Below are 22,580 nucleotides of genomic sequence, written 5' to 3'. Positions count from 1 at the left end.
TCATAGGGTGCCTTCCTGAATATGGTAGGGGGTCTTGGATATCCAGAAGCCTCTTATCTAGCAATTAGCTGTCCCGAGTGGCCTCAGTCTCCAAGAGAGCTCATCAAAGCCACACACTAAAATGCACGTGCCTTCCCTAGAGAGGACTCTCTCCACTCCCTATTTATTGCCGCCCCCCCCCCCCGGCTCTTTGTCTGCACGCAGTTGTATGAATTCTGGTTTGCAGCACACAGTCAGCCTGCCTGACAGCCAGGAAAAGAGATGCTCACAGGCTGCCCCCAAAGCCAGCAACAAATTGTAGAAAGGAGGGAGTTGGGGTCACTCAGTGTTGAGATGAGCACACCGGACACTTCTGACCCAGTGGAGTCATTGCAGCCCAATTCAGCACCATGCACTTCCGTGGAGCAAAATCCGAATATTGAGGTGTAGATGGGGAGGAGAGGCAGTCTGGAAGCCAAATGCGGAGGACACCTCAGAGACACCCTGGACATGGGTCCTGTCTTTCAGAGCCAACATCCTGCAGGCTTTGGGGGTCCACATTTGGGGATCCCACTGTTCCTCACTCTAGGTTTCTGGATTTTTTTGTTTTTAATATCTGGGTTCCAAACACCACATTTAACTCACTGTTGTTTCATGCTACATTCTTTGGGATCCTACTGCTCTGAATTTGGTGAACTTGACCCTCTGCTTTCTCGTCCTCTCCTTAGGAGATAATCTTCCCCCTCCCCCCTCCCCAGACTCAAACCTGGAGCCAGCAAGCTTATCTCTGGTCTTCCCAGGACAGCCCAGGAGAGAGGGATTTTCCAGTGGCAGAATCTCATTTGCAGGGGATAAGACAAATTTTAATTCCAGAATTGCCCACGTGAAATACCAGAGATGTTCGCTGTCACATAGCTGATAGAACAGTCTTTTTAATTTTATTAGCTAACATCTTGTTGAATCTAAATGAAGTGCAAATTAGGGAACCGTAATGGGAGGCATTATACTTAATGGCGTGTTGCCTGAATTGGTGGCTGGTGTGAATAAGGGGCCTGGGGGACGAGGTGGAGGGGGGCTAGTGAGCGAAGCTGCTGGGGGCCCAACTCCAGGGACCCTGGAAATGATTCTGGGCTTAACTGCTGTCTGATTTGTTATTAACTACCTTCTGGAAAGCAAAGGGAGCCTAGCCTTGGTCTGCAGAAGCAGAGTGCTGGGGGAGCTGGGTGGTTTCTCAGTGGTTAGAGCTGCAGGTGGTGAAGGGTCTCATCTTCCCGAGATCCTGGCTGGGCCATGATCCTGACCTCATGCCGAACCTGACCCAGTCCCAGCCTGGGCCCCACCCAGACTCTAGAGCAGTGATTGTCAAGGCGGGGGGTCGGGTGGAGAAATATTGCTCCCCTAGGGGATGTTTGGCGATGTCTGGATTATGTTTGGTTGTCATGATGCGGTGGGGTGCTAGTGGCCTCTAGTGGCTAGAGGGCAGGGATGCTGCTGACCATCCTGCAATGCAGAAGAGAGCCCCCCCCCCCCCACCACGACGTGGAATTACCTAGCAAAAAAAGATGTCAGTAGTGCAGAGGTCGAGAAACCTGCTGTAGTTTGAGCCCTGTCCCTGATTCTGACTGAGCCCTGACCCTGACCTCAAGCTGAGCCCTGACCTTGACCCAGGCTGACTCCACCCCCCACTGAAACCCAGTCTGATCCTCTCTCTCCTGAAAAGGACCTGGCTGGGATGGGATACTCAGCTTCTGCCCCTGGCCGGGACGGATTCCTCTTCCGCCCTGCTTCCTCTCCAGCCCTGCTTCCTCATGCCTCCACCGAGGAAGGAAGATAGGTCCTGCGAGTTAGGTCTCGCCATGGCCAGAGACTTGGGGAGAGGAGTGGCCTTCCCACAGCTGGTGAAGAGCTGAACCAGGGTCTGCCCTCGGGCTGGGCTGAACCCTGAGCCCATCATCTTAACACTGGGCTAGGGTAGAGCTGCAGGGATGAGGGCAGCTGGAGAGTTCTTCTTCCAGAACAGGCGGGGGCGTGTGCAGGCTCAAGTGAGGCTCAAGGAAGCTGTGGAAGGCCAAGGAGCATACCTGGTGCTGGGAGGGGTGGCCCCCTGGGGCAGCACGGGAGAACCTGCCAGCCTGATGATTTGTCACTTGTCTTTGCTCAGCTCAGTCCTGTGCTGAGAAAGGACCTGGAGAAGGAGTGTGAAAAAAATAAACTGGTCCAGAGAGCCTGGAACATGGGGTGGCATGGGCAAGGGGCCTGGGCGGGTCCTGGTTTTTTGCAGAAGCTGCCTTGGCTAAGGACTTTGCCCCTCTGAGTCACAAGTTTTCTCCTCTGTCAAGTGGAAGTGACGGTGGTAGCATCTGCCTCCTCCCAGGGCCACTGTGAGAAGTGAAGGAGATAGAAGGGGATAGTGTGGATGGTTGGTGCATGACGCATGAGCCCCCTTCCCCTTACCTGTCAGGGCATTCAGGAGAATCCAGAATATGCATGGTGCCTAAGACAAGGAGGGGAGGGGAGGGGAGGGGCTCTGGCATTCTCACAGAGAATGCTGAGGGGAGGCAGGGGCTCTGGCATTCTCACAGAGCAGGTAACCTGAAACCTTCCAGCTTCAAACTCCTTTGAGATGCACAGATGAATTCACAGGAAATGAAGAGGGTGAGCTGGAGAGGAGATAAGCATGGTCTGTATAACCACTTCTATCAATTTTGTACTGGATGTCTTGCCAGTGCAAAAAGGCAAATAACAAAAATAAAAAGTATGAAGTTTAGAAAGTAAGAAATAAAATTGTCATTTTTCACAGATGACAGAAAATCCTGAAGAACCTACAGATAAATGATTAGAATTAATATGGGGATTTTAAAGGTCAGAATACAAAATTAACTGTATTATTATATGCCAGCAACAAATGATTAGAAAATTAAATTTGAAAAACAATCCAATTTACAATAGCATTAAAACACTTCAAATATAAGGGCGCCTGGGTGGCTCAGTCGTTAAGCGTCTGCCTTCGGCTCAGGTCACGATCCCAGGGTCCTGGGTTGGAGCCCTGCATCCGGCTTCCTGCTCTGTGGGAAGCCTGCTTCTCCCTCTCCCATTCCCCCTGCTTGCGTTGCCTCTCTTGCTGTGTCTCTCTCTGTCAAATAAATAAATAAAATCTTTATTAAAAAAAACCTTCAAATATCTAGAAATATATTTAAAGAAAGATGTGCAAGATCTTTGCCCATGAAAATACATAATATTCTTGGCAGAGATTAAAGAAGACAAAAATAAATGAAAGAATAGACCATGTTCATTGATTGGAAGACCCAGTATTGTAAAGATGTCACCTGTCCACAGATTGATCTATAAATTCTATACATTTCTCATCAAAAAACAAAGAGAAAACTGAAAAATGGTAGGGTGAGTGTAGGCTGATGCTGAGGCTTCCCTTTTGGGGTGGTAGCAGGAATGAGGGTGTTAGCTGGTCTCTAACCAAGGGCTTGGGTTTTAATAGCTTAAGGATACAGGAGATGATGCCCCTTATACTTTCCCCAGTTGGAACTCACACCCCAGCAGAAAGCCAGGACCTTTAAAAAGATATACTCTCAGTGAAAGTGGGGATTTAGAAAATATCCGTGCATCTACCAAAGAGAGAGCCTGTCTGTCTCAACTAGGTCTTGGGTGGTCTCCTTTGAGAATTTGTGACCTGAGATGTGCCCCTTGGTTCTGTCGAAGGTTGTAATTCACACTACGCCCCTGGTTCCAGAATCCCTGAGCCAAGGTGTTGGTAATGATGCCTTGGCAGACACTGAGGGGAAGGAATTGCAAATGCTCTCTGGACCCTGGAGGGACCTGCTCGCAACCAGGCTGAATAAGATTCCCACAGATAAAGCCCCACTAAAGATGAGCTCACAATCTAACAATTACCAAACACATGAGGAAATAGTTCCCTGGGAGGGAGAGTCATCAGATGTCCCAGACAGCAGAAACAGCCCTCAAGAGTCTGAGATAATAGAAGACTGAGTAACAGATGAACATTGAAAAGATTTAAAATTATTAGAGACATAAAAGGCACAATAGAAAAGGACAGAACAGCATATGAAAGCAGAATGAGAATATAAGCAAAAGGACCAAACAAAGCTTTCCAAAACCAAAAATGTACTCGTTGAAATTAAAAGCTCATTGGAATTGGGAAGATTTGAATATGGAGTGGGTATTAAATTAATAATTAAGGAATCATTTTAATTTTATAAGGTGTGATAATGGTATTTTTGTTGGATAAGAAATATGTTCCTATTTTTTTTAATGCATACTGAAATATTTAGTGGTGTAATTTCATCATGTCTGGGGTTTGTTTTAAAGTATTTCAACATAGAGGGGAGCCTGAGTGGCTCAGTGGGTCAAGCGACCAACTCTTGGTTTCAACTCAGGTCATGATCTCAGGGTCATGAGATGGAGCCCTGCCTTGGGCTCTGTGCTTAGCTCAGAGTCTGCTTAAGACTCTCTCTACCTCTCCTTCTGCCCCTCTCCCCTGGTCACACAAACACACACACACACACACACACACACACACTCTAGCAAATAAATAAATAAATCTCTAAAAAATAATAAATGTAATAAATAAAACAAAATATTTCAACATAGATAAAAATATATGGAATAAATATGACAGTGTTAATAATTGTTAAAACTAGATGTTGGGTAAATAGGACTCATTATACCAGGGGTTCTCAAACTTCAGTGTGAACAGAGTCACCTTTGCCAAACACAGATTATTGTATCTGACAAAGGACTTGTATCCAGAATATATAAAAATTTGATAACAAGAAAACAACCCAACTTAAAAATGGACAAAAACTTTGGATAGACACTTCACCAATGAAGATATGTATGGATGGCAAATAAGGAGAAGCATACGACATCATTAGTCATTAGGCAAGTGCACATTTAAAACCACAATAAGAGGGACGCCTGGCTGGCTTAGTCGGTGGAGCATGTGACTCTTGATCTCAGGGTTGTGAGTTCCAGCCCCACGCTGGGTGTAGAGTTTACTTAAAAATAAAATCTTGGGGTGCCTGGGTGGCTCATTCATTAGGCATCTGCCTTCGGCTCAGGTCACGATCCCACAGTCCTGGGATCAAGCCCTGCATCGGGCTCCCTGCTCAGCGGGAATCCTCCTTCTCCCTCTCCCACTCTCCCTGCTTGTGTTCCTTTTCTCACTTTGTCTCTCTCTGTCAAATAAATAAATAAAATCTTTAAAAAAATCTTTAAAAAAGCCACAATAAGAAACTTCTACATATCTATTAGAATGTCTAGAATTAAAAAAAAAAAACAAAAACCCTAACTAACATTGCCAAATGCTAGCGAGAATGTGAAGCATTCATCCTTTACTGGGGGACATGCTCCCCTCTATGTTGCAGCCACTTTGAAAACCAGATGGGCAGTTTCTTACAAAGTTAACCTCATCCTTACCATATGACCCAGAATCCCATTCCTGGATATTTACCTAGGTGGAATGGAATGTGATGTTCAAACAAAAACTTGTATGCAGATATTTATTACGGCTTCCTATGAAATCACCCCAAACTGGAAAGAGTGGAAATGTCTTTCAACAGGTGAATGGCTAAGCACACAGTACATCATCCCTGCAATTGAACACCAGTCAGCAATAAAGTGGAACAGACTACTGATCCATGAAAAAACATGTGTGAATCTCAAATGATGATGCTAAATGAAAGAAACTAGACTCCAAAGCCCACACACTATGATTCTATTTATATGGCATTCTAGGGAAGCCAGAATTATTTAGAGAGAAAACAGACCATTGGTAGTTGGGGGTGGGGGTGAGGCAGGGACTGTCTACAGAGGGGCAGCAAGGGAGAATTTTGGGGGCGATGGAAATGTTCTAAATCCTGACTGTGGTGGTGGTCAGGACACATTTCCCAAAACCCAGAGAAAAGCACACCACAAAGAATTAATTTTAATGTCTATAAGATTTTAAAAATAGATGAAAATATAAGTTAGGGTAAAACACTAAAACATACGCACCTGCAGATTGCTGAACCCCACCCTCCAAGTTTCTAATTTACTCCGTCCTAGGTGGGGCCCAAGAATTTGCATTTCTGACAAGTGCCCAGATGATGCTGGGCTAGGGACCCTCCTTTGAGAACCTCTGCGTTGTACTAGTCTATTTTCCTTATGTTTGAAATCTATGACAAACTTCTCCAAGCATTAAAAAGGCTAATGTTACTGCAAATGAGACATCCCCGAGAGAGACAGAAGTAGGAAATGTGATAGAGAGAGGTGATGGGTCGTGGGAGAGAAAAATGCAAAGTCCCAAGGAATATCCATTAAGCGTTTCATAAGAGAGGGAAGGAAAAAACACTTAAAGAAATAATAGGAGAGTGTTTTCTAGAATTAAAACTAAAGGAGACAGACTTATCTCTGGCTGCCTAGAATGTCTGAGAATATGAATTGTAAACCCTAAAGTTCAGTCCTCAAGAAGAAGCACTAACTGGGTCCGTTCAAGATTGAGTTCACTCACGGTGGGCCCTGTCTCACATGTGCGGTGGGACCCGTGCGTGAGAGAGCTGCCTGTCCCAGCGGGCGTGCAAGCACGCCCCGGGCAGTGGAGTCCGCAGACCTGCATTCTAATTCAAATTGCACAACTCCCCAGCTGTGTGCCTGGGGGCCTGAGTAGTCCCGCTGGGATCCTGAGCTCCTTTATTTGTACGGTGGAATAATGCTGCCCATAATTACGTTGTGGAGATGGTTACCCACAGAACAGCTGTGAAGCTCCCTGTATATCATCGCTGTTCAGAAGGTTATTCAGCCCAAGGGCAGAGATGGAGCCTCTGGCGGGGGAGGTGGCGGGGGGAGCCATGAGGATGCCCCAGCGGAGACTTGGTGGAGCTGGTGGCAGAAGGAACCCCCTCTTCCAGGCCACATCGGCGAACCAGAAGATTCCAAGGCTGAAAGGGTTCTCCTGCACTGAAATGAAAGTGCAACTCGGGGCTTTTTCTCTTTCTTGCCTGCAGACGATGGGCCTTACTCCAAAGGAGGCAAGGATGCGGGAGGGACGGACGTGGCCCTGGCATGCCGCAGACAGAGCATTCCAGGTAAGGAGCCTCCTGTCCTTCCTCCTTGTCTGTCCTGGAGGCAGAGAGAGCTCAGAGTCGGGGTCAGACGGCATTGGCTCTGCTGCTAACTCGCTTCTGTGACCTTAGACCAGTCACTTAACTTCACTGATCCTCTGGTGTAAAAGGGAGATGATCTTACTCAGCATTTTGTGGCCAGGTGCCCCATTTACCAAGTGTTGGTCTCAGTTGTATTGGAGCTGGGGGTCCGGAATTGCCCCATGCTGCCTGCTCACCCCCCATCTGTTGACAGAGGAGTTCCGCGGGGTCACTATGGTGGAGCTGATCAAGAAGGAAGGCAGCACGCTGGGCCTGACCATCTCAGGTGGCACCGACAAGGATGGGAAGCCCAGGGTCTCCAACCTGAGACCGGGGGGGCTCGCCGCCAGGTGAGGAGGGGGCCTGGTGGGGCAGTAGGAAAGGGCCAGGGACCAGTGGAAAATGGACCAGGGCTGTAGGCAAAGCGATTAGGTGGGTGTTTCTAGGAGCACCCAAGTGCTTCTCAGAGGGAAGCGTCCAGTGGAGGCTGTAATTCTAGGCCCCACCTTCTCTTCCTTTTACGTAAGGGGCTGACTTGGCCACAGCATCCCACTCTTGCCAGGCCCTCCAGAACTTTGCACGTGCAGTTACCTTCTCGGAAGGCCTGTTCCCCACTGGCAGACTCCTATTCACCCCCACCCCCACCCACACTGCCTCTGGGAGGCCCCCCATCCCAGGGCGAGGCAGCTGCCCTGCTCTGCTCACACGGCCCTGGGTGCCACTTCTGGACACATTGCTCTGGATTTTCCTGTCATCTTACCTATGTGGCTCCCTTAGACCATGAATTCCATGAGACCTAGGGGTTAGCCTCTCTGGGCCTCGTTCAGGGCAGGCGCTGGTAAGTGTCCGGTGGAACAGAACAGATTAGGAGTCAGAAGCCAGGGTGAGTGCTTTAGGAACTAGCAAAGGGGGAGATGATCTGGCCACTCTTGCAGGCTCCTTGGGACTGATCAGAGCCTTCATCAGGACACCCCAGCAGGGGAAAATGCCAGGCCTGGGTGTCAGACAGGTCCAGGTTAGAACCCACGCTCTCTTACTAACTCGCTGTGTGACCCTGGATGATGTCTGACCTCTCTGAGCCACAGCTTCCCCATCGGTAAAATGGGGATTCAGAGATCAAAATGATTCAACAGAAGAGCGGGTGTGGATGCTGGCACTTGCCACCATGCATGTGCTCTGGCCTCCTTGCTCCCAGGAGTGACCTGCTGAACGTGGGCGACTATATTCGGTCAGTGAATGGGATCCATCTGACCAGGCTCCGCCATGATGAGATCATCACCCTGCTCAAGAATGTGGGCGAGCGCGTGGTGCTGGAGGTGGAGTATGAGCTGCCCCCGCCCGGTGGGTGCCCTTGGACTGGGAACTTTCTCCACTGCCTTAGTCGTGGGTAGATACAGCCATCTCCCCACCAGCAGCTGGGTGGTGGGGTCCATGCCAGCTGGGGACCTGGGTGGGTGGGACCTGAGGATTGGCCACAAAGATCTAAGCCACACCTAGGGACTTTGCCTACAATCGCAGTATGCTGTCACCAGGAGGTGGCAGGGCCCTGTTTATAAACCAGTGTCGTTTTGTATATTTAGTGCTCAGATGCTTTTCCTTCAGGGGGGAAGGTTTGGGGAACGTTGGCTAAAAAAATTGTTCCCTGTCCTACTGCTTTCTCCACCCTACCAGCCTGCATTGAGCACAGTGGCCTAGGGTTTAGCCTAGGTCTGAATTTTTAAAGTTGGTCTAAAGTCTTAAGATTTGAATAACTAGAATTCAACCCTGGCCTGAGCCCATAGCCACGGACTCAAGTCTGAGTTCAGCAGAACTCTTGAAGTCTTACTTGTCCTACCTGTAAATGGGTGGGGGTGGGGGGAGTTTACCCTCCCTGTAGTCTCTGTGACTGGTCACCCAGCTCTCCCGGAATGAGCTTTGGGGATGTCTGTGGCTTGGTGATGTGACTGAGGGACTCAAAGGAGCCCTCCATTTCTCCCCAGCCCCTGAGAACAACCCAGGGATCATCACAAAGACAGTGGACGTCTCCCTGTACAAGGAGGGCAATAGCTTTGGCTTTGTCCTCAGAGGTCAGTGTAAGAGAGTCACACTTGGGGTCAAGGGGAGGGAAGGAGGCTATTGCCTATTCCATGTGTGTTCTGTTTTGCTTTATATGGATAGATAGATTAATAGATAGATAGCTTCTTGCTTCTGACTTTAAAAAAGTGAGGACCATTAAGTCAAATGTTAAATGGAAAAATTTGCCAAGAAATGAAGTGTGCATGATTGCTGGGGTGAGATTGAGAATAAAGTTTAGAGCTGCCTCGGAACCAGGGCAAAAAGGAAAATAGGATGGCGTCATAGGAAGGGAAGCAAACCATTTAAGAGAGAGAGAGGATTTCAGTCATGTCCCTACTTTCTGTCACACTCTGGGGATTTATAGTTGGAATCTTATAAGAGGGCCTGTGAATAGCAAGGACAGGTCCTCAAACAGATTTAATGAAGGGAGCCGGCTTAGGGCTGAGTCAGGTCCTCTAGGTGTCAGGGAAAGAGTGGGTAGATGACTGCCACCTCCTGTTGAACTCTGCCCAGGGGGTGCCCATGAAGATGTACACAAGACCCGCCCGCTTGTCCTGACCTACGTCCGGCCTGGTGGCCCCGCTGACAGGTGAGCCTGAGCCGGAGGAAGCTGGAGGAAGCCTTTCCCTGCCCTGACTATGCCCAGATTCCCTGTGAAGAAGGCAGACCAGAAGCCATTGTGCCCATTCTCCTGATGAGCAAACTGAGGCCCAAAGAGAGGATGCCCATTGCCCCAGAGTCACTCAGAATTGTTGGTGGAACCAGGACTCCATCCCAAATGAGAGAGACCCCAAGCTCTTTCCTCCCTGGCATCCTACTGTCTCAGGGGTGGGGAGGGAAGCAAGCCTTGGTGTTATGTTGTTCTTCCCCCATTTGTGGAATGGGTCTGATTCTGCAGCTCCTAGGAGTTACCGTGAGAGATTTGGGGCACCGTGAGCAGCACCACCGTGGCCTCTATCTTGCAGCCTCTGAGTCCTGGCTGTGCCATCCCGCCTGGTGCTGCCTGGGCTGAGTGGGCAGGGCCAAAAGGAGAGAATGTGGGAGAGGAACATGTCCAGTTCCCAGCACCCGACCCCCTGACCTCCCCAGTGGGAGATTCTTGGCCATTTTAAGAGAAGCCTGGAACAGCCTTGTCAGAAGTCTAAACCCGTTCTTGGGACGGGGCCCTGTGACGAGCTATTCATAGAACCTCCCAGAATAGCTTTGGCCACCTGTTGGAACAAGCATTCCACGGTGGGGATTTGACCCAAACCGAGGTGAACCCCTGCTCGGCCCTTCTCCGGGGGCCCCTGCCAAATTTGTTCCCAGGCGCATTTGTCACCAGGCCAGACTCGCTGCTGAGAAACCAGAGTGGGGGCAGTGAGAAGGGACCTCAAGATGGACAGCGCGAAGCCTCCAGGCCGCCCCACCCCTGATGCTGTGTGGCCCTGGCAGGGCTGCTGTCCTTTCTGGGCCCTGGCAGTCCCCAGTGTCCCCGGGGCATCCCCACGCAGACATTCTTGGGTTGAGCCAGGGCTCTGACTGTATTAAGCATCGAGCAGGGTGGGAGATGTCAGAGCTGGTCCCAGCTCTGTTTGCATCCCCGCTTCATTGACTTAGCTGCTCCCGCAGAGCCTCCCCCATGCGCTCCCTCACTGCGCCGCCCCTTCCTCCTTCACCCACTGCCTGCTCCTCTCCGTCCCCTGCCACCCCACCTTTCCCAGCGGCCTCTCGGCCTCTCACCAGGGCTGTGGCTGGTGCTCGCACGGGGCCGGGCTGGCTGACCGGGCCCTTCCCTGCAGGGAAGGCTCCTTGAAGGTGGGGGACAGGCTGCTCAGTGTTGACGGGATCCCGCTGCACGGGGCCAGCCATGCCACTGCCCTGGCCACGCTACGGCAATGCAGCCACGAGGCGCTCTTCCAGGTGGAGTACGACGTGGCCATCCCAGGTGAGTTGGGGGCCCGAGGACTTGGGTTGGGGCAGGACGAGACCCAGGGCTTGAGGGAGGGGGTAGCGGGCACAGATCCTCACCACTGCAAAGGCGGTGTGACCTGGGGCCAGTCACCTAGCCTCTCTGAGCCTCTCTGGGCAGTAAGCGCTATGTGCCAGTTGACTGTCGGAGGCCCCGGGGAACCAGATGAGAACGATACAGACGAGATCTTGGTTCTAATGGAGCTCACCGTCTGGTGGGGAGAGAGGGACAGTAAACAGAATAAATCAAATACAGAGGCTGTCAGATGGCAGTAAGTGCTGTTGGGGAAAAAAAAAAATGAGGGAGGGAAGGGAAAGGCTGGGGGAGAGAGAGGTGATGGGGGCCCCACCAGGCTGGTTGCCGAGGAAGTACAGAAGGGTCGCATTCAGGAAGTGATGAAAGTCAATGGGGTCTGATTTGCTGACATGTGGACCCGGTGGCAGGGGTTGGGGGGGTGGGGGCGGGCAAGAGCAGAAGGAGCTAGGTTTTGCTTTCAAGCCACCAGGTGTGTTCCTGGGGGTGTGGTTTCTGAGTGCAGAAAGGTGGTAGTGAACATGCAGCTCGGGGCCGGAGAACTGCAGGCTCTCCAAAACTGTGAGCATGTTAGTGTCGTCCGGCAGAGCCCTGGGGTCAGAGTCCCTCAGAGCCGAATCCCTGTCCCGCCTCTGCTGCTGAGGACTTGTGTGAACTTGGACAAGGCCTTTGCCTCCACATGCCTCAGCTTTCTGATCTGTAAAATGGGTGCAACAGTCCCTCCCCAGCAGTGAGGATAATACCGAGCTAGCAGAGTGAGGCTGGGAGGCAAGTGCTCAGTATTTGCATTTCAAACCCTTCTGTCCTTCCTTGTGCCAGATACGGTGGCCAGTGCTTCAGGGCCCTTGATAGTGGAGATAACCAAGATGCCTGGGTCAGCTCTGGGGATCTCACTCACCACTGGCTCCCAGCGGAACAAGCCAATCATCACCATTGACCGCATCAAGCCGGCCAGCGTGGTGGACAGGTGAGGCACACACTGGGTGCCGCCACCATAGTGGGCAGGGATACAGGGGGAGAGGCAGCCCAGAGCTCCCTCTGGCTGGACGAGCCTCTCCCTTCACTCTCCCGCCTGGCCAGGAGTGGGGCCCTGCATGCTGGAGACCACATCCTGTCCATCGACGGTACCAGCACGGAACACTGCTCGCTGCTTGAGGCCACCAAGCTCCTGGCCAGTGTGGTGGAGAGAGTGCGGCTGGAGATCCTGCCTGCACCCCAAAGTCGGCGGCCCCTGAAGCCCTCAGAGGCAGGTGGGTCCCCTTGGAAGGTCTCAGGACCCAAACCTGACAGCTGATGGGGAGGGGTGCACGAGGTCCCAGAGGCCTGGGACCGAAGCCCTGGGCAGACTAAAATGTATTAGAACAAATGTCCATTCCTGTTGGGAAGCTCAGATTGTCAAGTGCAGCAGCTGAGGGTGGGGAGGTGGGGCAGAGGAACAGCCTGAATGTTTGAGTTGATAGTCTGCTGGTGTGGATGCCCCAAAGCTAGTGCCATCACTCTTTGCTAAGTTAATAGAAGTATAAGGGCTAGCTCGAGGGAGAGGACAGTCCTGTGCTCAGAGCTTAGATCTGGGGCTCAGCTCCAGGGTCCTCAGCAGGTCCAGAGGAGGCAGCCAGGGAATCAGGAAGGCCTAAGGCCCCCCTACCTTTTGAGGAGTTGGGGTCTCCCAGACCAGAGCAAGGAGCTGGGGGCTAGGCAGTCCAAGAGCAGAGGAAGCCGGTGATCTAAGAGACCAGAGGGCAGAGCCGAACCCGGGGCAGGGTGGTCACAAGGAGGCAGCTTCCCGCTCAGAGCCTGGAAGTGCGTCCAACATTCCAAACCTTGGGCTTTGGGTACAAATGCCAGCCCTGCCCCAGCTGAACAGGTGCTTTATGCCTCTGAGCCTCAGTTGCCTCATCTGTAGATGGGAGCGCAGCCTTGGGAGGGGTCAAACGAGGTAGAGGACAGAGCACAGCCCAGGACTGTGGTCTGGGTGGTCAGGCTGTGAATTCCAGCCCTCGGGACACCGTGTATGGGCAAGGATGGAGTCAGCCCACCCCATCCTTTGCAAGCCTAATTGATCATCTGGGAGAGAAAGATATCCCCCAAATAAAATGTGGGGAGACAGGCCTTGGGGACGGTCCGTCTCTGTGGCTCTGTGCAGACACATCTCTGCCGGGGTCTGCAGAGGCCCCATCAAGCCACAGCCAGGGCCTGCCACAGGAGGCTTTGGGGCTTGAACTCGAGTGACTCATTCTCGCACCATTTACAACGCACCTGCCATGAGCTGGGCTCAATGCTGGGGCTTCCCATGGGTCACCTCTTTTCATCCTCGTGACAAGTCTGTGAGGGCGGTTTGCTGTTACCCCACTTGACAGAGGCGACTGAGGCTCAGAGAAGCACAGTGCCTTATGAGGGCACAGGGCTGTGACAGTCTTCCTGGACCTCATTAAGTGGCCTCAGCTAGGTGCCAGGCACTGCTCGAGGCACATCCTACATCTTAACTCACCCAGATTCTTCCCATTATCCGAGGAGGCAGCCACTATCTTAGTCCCGTTATACAGATAATGACAATGAGGCACAGAGGGGCCAAGGGACCTATCTCAGGGACCAGGCAGCTGGCTCCCAGGCTGGCCAAGCCCCTCATCCATCTATGGATACGCTGCACCAGCCTGGACCTCTCAAAAGCCCCGAAGCTGAAGGAAGAGCTAAGACAAGACCTGGGGAGCCTGGGAGAAGGTGTTGCATGGCAGGTGGTTGGGAGGATCAGGTGGGGCAGGTGGGGGAGGCAGGATCTCTGGGGTCCCGCAGGAAGGGGATGGAGAAGGAGTGCAGAGAATTCATCTGGGCGGAAACCGTGTGAAAGCTTGGAGGGGAGGAAGCCAGAGCAGCCTGTCTGCAGCGTAGGTCTGAGCAAACTTCGGCCAACCCCACAGGGGCCCTGGAGCATAGGTTGCCCCCGAGGGCCCCGCGGGGGGCGGGGGGCAGAACCGGCCAAGCCCTAGTGCCCCCGGTGCTTGACCCCTGGCCCCTGTGGCCAAGGCTGCCCGGGCCACAGCACTACTGCAGATCCTCAAAGCTGATGCGCCGGGTCTCAGGCCGGGGCTACTTTCCCTCCCGTCCCTGCTGCTGCTTGGCTGAGCACTGAGCACAGTGCCTGGCACATAGTGGGCGTCCGGGACACGCAAGCAGCATCTGAATGCCTGGCTTGGCTTGGCTTGGGGGAAACTCAGGCTGTCTGGTCCCGCTTTCCTCACTTCATCTCGCAGATGGGAGCGTGGCTCCAGGGGGCCGTGCTGAGTCCCGACTCGCTCAGTCTCTAACGCCTGTACTTCTCTCTCCTCTTCCTTGGGCCACAGTGAAGGTGCAGAGGAGTGATCAGCCACACCGCTGGGACCCCTGCGTGCTCTCCTGTCACAGCCCCCGGCCCGGCCACTGCAGGACGCCCACCTGGGCCACACCTGCTGGCCAGGACCAGAGCCGATGTAATGTGTCCACCTCACTGTGGCTTGTGCATGTTTCATAGGGGAGGAAACCAAGACTCCGAGAAATTAGGAAGTCTGCCCAGCGTTACCTAGCACATTAGTGATGAGATGGGCCCCTATCCCTGGCAGCTTGGTTTCACCATGTCTGTGAAAACCCTGCGGTCTTTGAGGCCCAGAGCGGGCGAGACCTGTCTGAGGTCACACAGCCAGTGTTTGAGGTGAAAGGGGGAAGGCGTCCCAGTATCTCTCTGCGTCCCAGTGTCTCTCTTCCGTGGGGCGGTTGCCTGGCACCCACTGTGTGGCAGGGTGGGGGACCCTTCTGGGGTTCACGGGGCTGTGCTCTCATCTCCCCAGCCTTGTCCTCGACTCCCTTTTCCTCGCCGACCATGAATCATGCCTTTCCCTGCACCAATCCCAGCACCCTTCCCCGTGGATCCCACCCCATGAGCCCCCGGACTACGATGGGGCGGAGGAGGCAGCGAAGAAGGGAACACAAGAGCACATGTAAGTAAGCCATGGTCTCTTCCCTCCTCTTTGGGCTGCCTGTATGGCTGAGAGATTTGCCAAAGGATGGGGGTATTTGGGACAGGGTCCCAGGTGTGTGTAGGCTCATTAAATAGCATGAGTGGCCCACCAGGCTGCCATGGACGGTTGGGCAGGTTGTGTGCTGCACAAGGACGCACCTGAGGGGTGTCAGTCACTTTGTACATTTTAGTCTTATATTTTGATTGTGGAAAATTCCCAGCAGGTGATGACACAGTGTCTCAGGAAAGGATACCTTTTCAGATGTGCATAAATGTTTCACAGTAACTCCATTTCATTTTCTTTCATTCTGTGATTCATTCTGATGCATTCAAAGAGAAAGTCTGAGTGTGGTGTAGCTGTATCTGTACCACTTCTCTGACATTTTTTAATTTCCCCTAAAACAAAGACACATGGCCTGAGACTAGCCATCCAGGATGTAATAGTTGATAATAATTTTCACTTTTATTATATATATCTCATATATATAGTGTATATATGAACATGTATATATACACTACACTCGTGTATATATACACACATACACATACACACATATATTTCTACTTCTCTTTTGTTTATAGGCATTTCTCTTTATTTATGATCACTATGTCTATAATTCCCTTTTGAAATGAAGGTATTTAAGAATTTTAAAAAGTGAATAAATGGAAAGATAAATAGTAGTGAATGATAATGTGGAGGTAGCAAAAGTCACGAGAATGCCAAGAATTTTGAAGTCTCCTGGGAAAAGTCCTTCCTTTGCTGATGTAGAGAGTCTATCCAGCTTCCTGCCATGTGAACTGCAGAGGCCTCCAGGAAGGATGAAAGGTCAAACTGGGCCATTTGGAGTTGAGCCAAAAGAGGGAAACGAGGAGTACAAATCACCTGGCACCTGAAATATGGTCATGAGCTTCCTGGAAGCCAAGGTGAAAAGGGAAACAGATTTCAGAGTCAGATGAGAGGTAAAATATGCCTTTACCAACCACCTTTGTCAACCACCAAACCTGGGAGTGTGTCGGTGAAAAGATTCAGAAATGCTGTTCATAGGCAGGGGCATGTGGAGGCTGGGGGCTCTCGGGACCACTTATCTGTCCTTTTCCTAGGATGGATGACTAATAAAATGTTATCATTATTATTGTTGATGATAATTATTTAACTGAACAATTTGAACACCTCCTATGTACCAGGCACCATTCTTATTATTAGGGATGTAACTGTGAAAATATAATAAATATAAATACAATAATGCAACATATGCAACAATATAATATATCATGTGTATTGTAATGTGTAATATAAATATAACAAAATAGTAATAAAGATATAATAGTTTAATATAATTAGTAGTAGAATTAAATATGATAATAAATTATATTTAATAAATGATATCCAATGTCCATGTTAATAATACAAATGTATTTTATATATGGAATATAAAACGATATACATTAAGTAACATATCAAATAGATAGAAAGTTTTCATATGACCCAGCAATTCCATATCTAGGTATACGCCCAGGAGAAATGAAAACATATGTCATGTTCACCCAAAAACTTACACATAAATACTCTTAGCGGCATTATTCATTTTCGCCAAAAGGTGGAAACAACCCAGATGTCCATTAAGAGATGAATGCATAAATAGAATGGGATATTATTTGGCCATAAAAAGGTACGAATTCCAGAGACATGCTACAATATGGAGAAACCTTGAAAACATTATGCTTAGTGAGAGAAGCCAGACGCAGAAGGCCACAGATTATAGGATTCCATTTATGTGGAATGCCCAGAAGAGGCAAATCTACACAGAAGCAAATAGGTTAGTGGTTGCTTAGGGCCAGGAGAGATGGGAGGATTTGGGGCAATAGCTAAAGGGACCGGGGTTTCTTTTTTGAGGTGATGAAAGTGTTCTACAATCGATTGTGCTGGTGGTTGCACAACATTGTTAATATACTGAAAAACCACTGACGTGTACACTTTAAAAATAGGTAAATTGTATCTCAATAAAGCTGTTACCAAAATTAGCATACTATGTGGTATTATGAGAGCGTTCTGACAAAGCTAACATCACGTACCAGCACAACCCTCAGAAGCTCTGTTTACAACGTGGCAGTCCCAGGAGCTGGTTTCCTTCATCCTTGTCACGGCCCTGCTGGGTGGGACTCACCCGCGGGCCAGACGGGGAGAGCACGGCTCAGAGTGCACTATGACTCTGCACTCTGCAGGGCGAGGCAGGGCTCCCACCCACTCGCCCCTCTGACTCTAGGTCCTTGGGCCTGGGCGTGGGTTGGTGCTGGCAGGAAGGGCTCTCTGGGACTGCCCACCTGAGAGCCGTGCCCGCCTGTCCCGCAGTGTCACTGGCCTCCAGCACGGTGGGGCCTGGGGGACAGATCGTGCACACGGAGACCACGGAGGTCGTGCTCTGCGGAGACCCCCTCAGCGGCTTTGGCCTCCAGCTCCAGGGAGGCATCTTCGCCACCGAGACCCTGTCCTCCCCGCCTCTCGTGCGCTTCATCGAGCCCGACAGCCCGGCAGAGAGGTGAGCCAACTGCCCCCGCCCCCTGGGCCTGCCACTCTCCAATTCAGGGGGCTCACAGACAGCCAGGGAAACTGAGTCACATGCCAAGCCTGGCTTCACGAGGGTCTCTCACCTAACCATCCCATCCACTCCATCATCAGCCCCACTTTACAGATAAGGAAACCGAGGCGCAGAGATGCTGATTCATTTGCTCAGGGTTACACAGCTCGTGAGTGACCCAGGACTTGAACCCCTGTGTGTCTGAAGTCAGCGTTCTCTATACACACATCTCGTAAGGCACAGCATCATCCCCCTTGGACAGACAGAGACACCAAGGCCCAGCGAGTTTACCCCCTTAGCCAGAGTCACGGGGTTAGTTGCCTGAGGCTCTAGAGCCGGCCCAGGGCTGAGCTGTGAGTCAGACCCAGGCCTGCCCACACATGGCATTCCTGTGCCCCAGGAATAGCCGTGATGGTAACGGAGCTGCTTCTTTCTGTGGGGCTGGGTTCAGGTGTGGGCTGCTGCAGGTCGGGGATCGGGTCCTGTCCATCAACGGGATTGCCACCGAGGACGGGACGATGGAGGAAGCCAACCAGCTGCTGCGGGACGCGGCGCTGGCCCACAAGGTCGTGTTGGAGGTCGAGTTTGACGTGGCAGGTGAGTGAGTGTCCCTACCCACCTCCTCATGCGTTGGGACCCTGTGCTCCCTCCTCTCTTTATCCTGCTCCTGCCCCGGGGCACATGCTCTTCCAGCCCCATCCCACTCCCCGCCTGGTGACCCTCTGCCAGAGTGTTTGCGGTGTGTACCTGAGGACTAGTGGTGGCAGGGAAGGCCCTGGCTGGGGAGGCAGGAATCCCACACGCCAGTCTGAGGGTTGATGAGGGATTTTTGTGCCAAAACGACCTAAGGGAGGGCAGAGGGGGGCTGAAAATATCCCATGCCCCTCGGCAGGCCTTAGGTAAAGAACCCCAAACACAAACTCAGGTTAGAACTCTGGTCCTGTGATTTGGACATTCTGTGACTTTGGACAGGACTTTCTTGCCCACCACCATCCTCAGTTTCCCCAACCGTGAAATACTGAATAGAGTCCTTCTACTACAGTGGATATTGTTTGAGTTAGATGAGATCAATCGTGTGAAAACACCCAGCTAACACCTGGCACATAGTAGGTGCTCAGTAAATTGTTGTTGGATCTGAACTGGGTTGGGTTTGCCTCTGGGGAACCCCCTGGATGGCAGTCATGGGGTCTAGGTGCCAGCCCCAAATCTGCTCTGATCGGATTGATTGTCTGAGACAGATGTCAGCTCACCATGCCTCAGTTTCCTCCTCTGTCAGGATAGGGTTGGTATGGTGACTTCGCATTCTCTCCCAGCTGGCCTAGAATGGGTGGGGAGCTGGGACTTCCTGCATCTCCACCCTTGGGTCTCACACGCGTCCACGTGTGTTTGCATGCAGAGTCCGTCATCCCAAGCAGTGGCACCTTCCACGTGAAGCTGCCCAAGAGGCGAGGCGTGGAGCTGGGCATCACCATTGGCTGTGAGTCCCTCCCCGCTGTCCAGTCCCCACCCCCAGCGAGCCACACCTCCAGCCTGGAGGAGGGGGATGCTCCTGGTGCAGCCCCTTCCTACCCAGACTCCACAGTCAATGGAGGTGGGAGTTTAAGCAATCTGGGAGGGGAGAAGCTGCTCCTAGCCCAGGAAACTCTGGATAGGGCTGCCAGGTACAGTTGCACAAGTTGTACATGACACAAGGGTGCCCATCTGAGGTAGACTTACCATTTTATTACATCATTTCCTCAATGGACTAATTGGAAGGGGTGCCCTTGTCTTATCTGCAAAGATGCCACATGGGCTAGAAAGGGCTCCTACCATCTGGTCACTAATGGGAAAACCCATTAGCCCAGATGGACTTTTTTTGCAAGAAAATGTAGCCACTCATGTAGCACCCATTGTCTTAGGTCACATTCCCCCAGAAAGAGCTTCTTAGACAAAGTTACATTCGGGGGGGTTTTACTGAGAAGGGCCCTTGGAATCAACACCTGTGCCAGGTGAGGGACGGGGGACTGGGTGGACGGAGAAGCTGGTTGTGATGCAGCCAGTCCCACGGAAAGCTCTAGGGCCAGGAAGGCTTTGGAAGTTGTTGTGAATGAGGCTGGGAGCCAGGCCTTTGCACCACTGCGTGGACCAGGCCGCACCCAGGAGCTATACAGCCTTGGGTGAGGCCGTTCTCTCGGCCAAAGGCAATTCCCAGAGAGGGAGCCCCCTGGGAGCCATTCAGCCAGCACTCCCGGCAGCTGGGAGAAGGGAAAACTCAACTGTGGATGGGTCACCTAGTTCTGGGGCCCACCCTGTGCTAGGTGGGGGTGCCAGCCAGACACAGCCCCTGAAGGGGCTCACAGTTTGCTGGGGGATGGGCTGAGCAGAAGGGCAAAGGGCTGATGTGGACTGAGCACCTACTATGTGCCGGGATCCACGTTAGGTTTTGCCTTGTCTAGTTTAATCTCGTGACATCTCCATGAGTTCTGTGGTGCCATCCCCATTTTGCAGTGTTCCCGGGAAAGTGAGGCAGAAGGGGGGCTGATTTACTCATGGTCACCAGGCAGGAAGCAGTGAGAGCAGGGCATGTGGCTCAGCATTCATGCCCCAACTCCTGGGCCCTCCCAGCCCCCCTCCTCGAGGCTGAGGCCATCAAAGGTTGGATTCATGGCTTCTTTCCCCCCAGCGACCAGCAGGAAGCGAGGAGAGCCCCTGATCATCTCTGACATCAAGAAGGGCAGTGTGGCACACAGGTAGGGATGGCCCTGGACACAGGGTAAGGGGAGCCGTCCATGGGGAGTGACATGTGCCAGGCTCTTTGTGTCCCCCACCCCTGCTCCTGCAGGACCGGCACCCTCGAGCCAGGCGACAAGCTGCTGGCCATCGACAACATCCGCTTGGACAACTGCCCCATGGAGGACGCTGTGCAGATCCTGCGGCAGTGCGAGGACCTGGTGAAGCTGAAGATCCGGAAGGATGAGGACAACTCTGGTATGGCCCTCACCCGGCCCTGCCACCTCTCTCGGTCCCCCCACAGGATCAGCAGTTTCCAGCTTGCAATTCGGGGCTCCCTCTGGCCGAGGAGGGAGGGTGGCAGGCTGCTGGTGGAGACTCCTTGAATGAGCAAATGCAAGGAGGCAGCCCCGCGCTCGGATGTCTCCTGGTCCCCCGGGGCTGCCTGGATCCTCCATGGCCAGCACAACGCCTAGCAGAGGAGGCCCACAGGGGGCAGCAGTGAGCAGAGGGGTTGGTGGGGCAGGGATGCCGCAGGGGGATACATGCTGCGTGGGTGATGTGTGAGTGAAGAAGTAAAGGCTGCCAACTCTAACACCTCTGAGGCCAGACAGGTGACAGAAGTGAGTGACCTGGACAGAAGGTAAGAAAAAATGATGCAGGTTGGGGAGGCAGAAGGGAGGCGTGAGGCTTGTGGCCCCTGGAGAGCCAGTCCCTTATTCAGAGGGGCAGCTGCCGACTCCTGCCCTGGGAAGGATGGTCCCTTGTGGGCAGATTCTTCTTCTTCATCTTTTTTTAAAGAAAAGCTGGAAGTCTGGTTTCTTCTTATCCTCATGATTGTTATTTTGTGTCCTGGGTGAAATCTATAGTTTAGAATGTTGATTTCACGATTCTTTTCTTTCTTCTTTTTTCCATGGGGTTTGGGTGCAAGAAAACATTTGTGGAGGCAGAAGGTGGCCTCAGGATCCCCGGGCAGTGCCATCTGAAGTCATGGCACGAGCAGATAGGTGGATTAACGAATGAGTGGATGGATGAGTTTGAGGGATAAGTACATCAGGACCCTGGGGGCTAGAGGCATCCAGCTCCCCTGGGTCCTGCCCCACTGCGCCCCACCTGATGGCTTCCACCTTTGCAGATGAGCAGGAGACCACAGGGGCGATCAGCTACACAGTGGAACTGAAACGTTACGGGGGTCCCCTGGGCATCACCATTTCGGGCACAGAGGAGCCTTTTGACCCCATTGTTATCTCAGGCCTCACCAAGCGTGGTCTCGCTGAGAGGTGAGCTGGGGTTCTGTGGGGACACACAGGGCAGGCCTGGGGACCCTCATGGGGCAGGGGTTGGGCTTTGGGAAAGGTCAAAGTGGATTCTGACCTCGGTTCCAACGTTGATGTCCTGGGTGACATCAGGCCTGTCCCCTCCCTCGCTGAGCCTCAGTTCCACAGAGGCAGACCAGCTCCCCTGGCAGACCTCCCTCCCAACCTGGAGATTCCGCGCGTCTGGAAAGTCAGCACTGTGAGCCATTTTGGAGCGCCTGCTGTGTGCCTTCAATCCTGGCACAGCCTGGGGCTTTTCGGGAGGCATTAGGGGCCGCCCTTCTGTCTTCTCCTCTGGGAAAGCTGTGACAAAGAGGGTGTCGCAGGCTGTCCAGACTGGGGGGAGCAGGTGCATCTGGGGCCCAGAGGTGGAACAGGGCCCCACAGGGGTCACAGGGATGCCAGGCCTGGGTGGGACAGGCTGGGCCCCCCGAGGAGGATGAAAGCAGGAGGGCCCACATGGTGGTGGGCTGCAGCAATAGGATGGAGGGGACTGAGGTTCGGTGGAGGGCTCCCTGTTCCTGGAGCGCCCCCTGCTGGCCCACTGCAAAGGCCAGTGTGGACGGTTCCTATCTCAAGTGTGTTCATCTACTCCCACCTTGACTGGGTACCTACCGGGTGCCAGCCCGTTCTGGGAGCTGAGGACGCAACAGACAGTGCCCTTGCCCTCACCGGGCTGATCTAGCTCAGTGCTGACCAACTGCAATGTAATGCGAGCCCCACGTTCCAGTATAAACTTTCTGGTGGCCATATTAGAAAAATAAAAGAAAATAATAACATGAATCTTAAATACGTATTTATGTTAACATGTGTAGTCAA

At 52.4% G+C, this 22,580-nt stretch overlaps 1 protein-coding gene across 1 annotated transcript in view; it reads left to right on the top strand.

The window, feature by feature from the left end:
• Positions 1-22,580, top strand: part of GRIP2 (glutamate receptor interacting protein 2) — a 56,247-nt gene that overhangs the window by 22,896 nt on the left and 10,771 nt on the right. The window contains exons 2-17 of the mRNA XM_044912703.1: positions 6,996-7,076; positions 7,348-7,483; positions 8,329-8,474; positions 9,113-9,199; positions 9,702-9,777; positions 10,970-11,115; positions 11,992-12,139; positions 12,253-12,422; positions 14,511-14,636; positions 14,991-15,140; positions 17,511-17,697; positions 18,188-18,333; positions 19,133-19,213; positions 20,399-20,465; positions 20,558-20,703; positions 21,581-21,725. Coding sequence (XP_044768638.1) covers positions 6,996-7,076; positions 7,348-7,483; positions 8,329-8,474; positions 9,113-9,199; positions 9,702-9,777; positions 10,970-11,115; positions 11,992-12,139; positions 12,253-12,422; positions 14,511-14,636; positions 14,991-15,140; positions 17,511-17,697; positions 18,188-18,333; positions 19,133-19,213; positions 20,399-20,465; positions 20,558-20,703; positions 21,581-21,725 — 2,038 coding nt within the window. The remainder of the gene's footprint in view (positions 1-6,995; positions 7,077-7,347; positions 7,484-8,328; positions 8,475-9,112; positions 9,200-9,701; positions 9,778-10,969; positions 11,116-11,991; positions 12,140-12,252; positions 12,423-14,510; positions 14,637-14,990; positions 15,141-17,510; positions 17,698-18,187; positions 18,334-19,132; positions 19,214-20,398; positions 20,466-20,557; positions 20,704-21,580; positions 21,726-22,580) is intronic.

Source organism: Neomonachus schauinslandi, chromosome 1 (genome assembly GCF_002201575.2).
Source record: "Neomonachus schauinslandi chromosome 1, ASM220157v2, whole genome shotgun sequence".
NCBI classification, from domain to species: Eukaryota; Metazoa; Chordata; class Mammalia; order Carnivora; family Phocidae; genus Neomonachus; species Neomonachus schauinslandi.
This window is presented reverse-complemented; position numbering and strand designations above follow the sequence as displayed.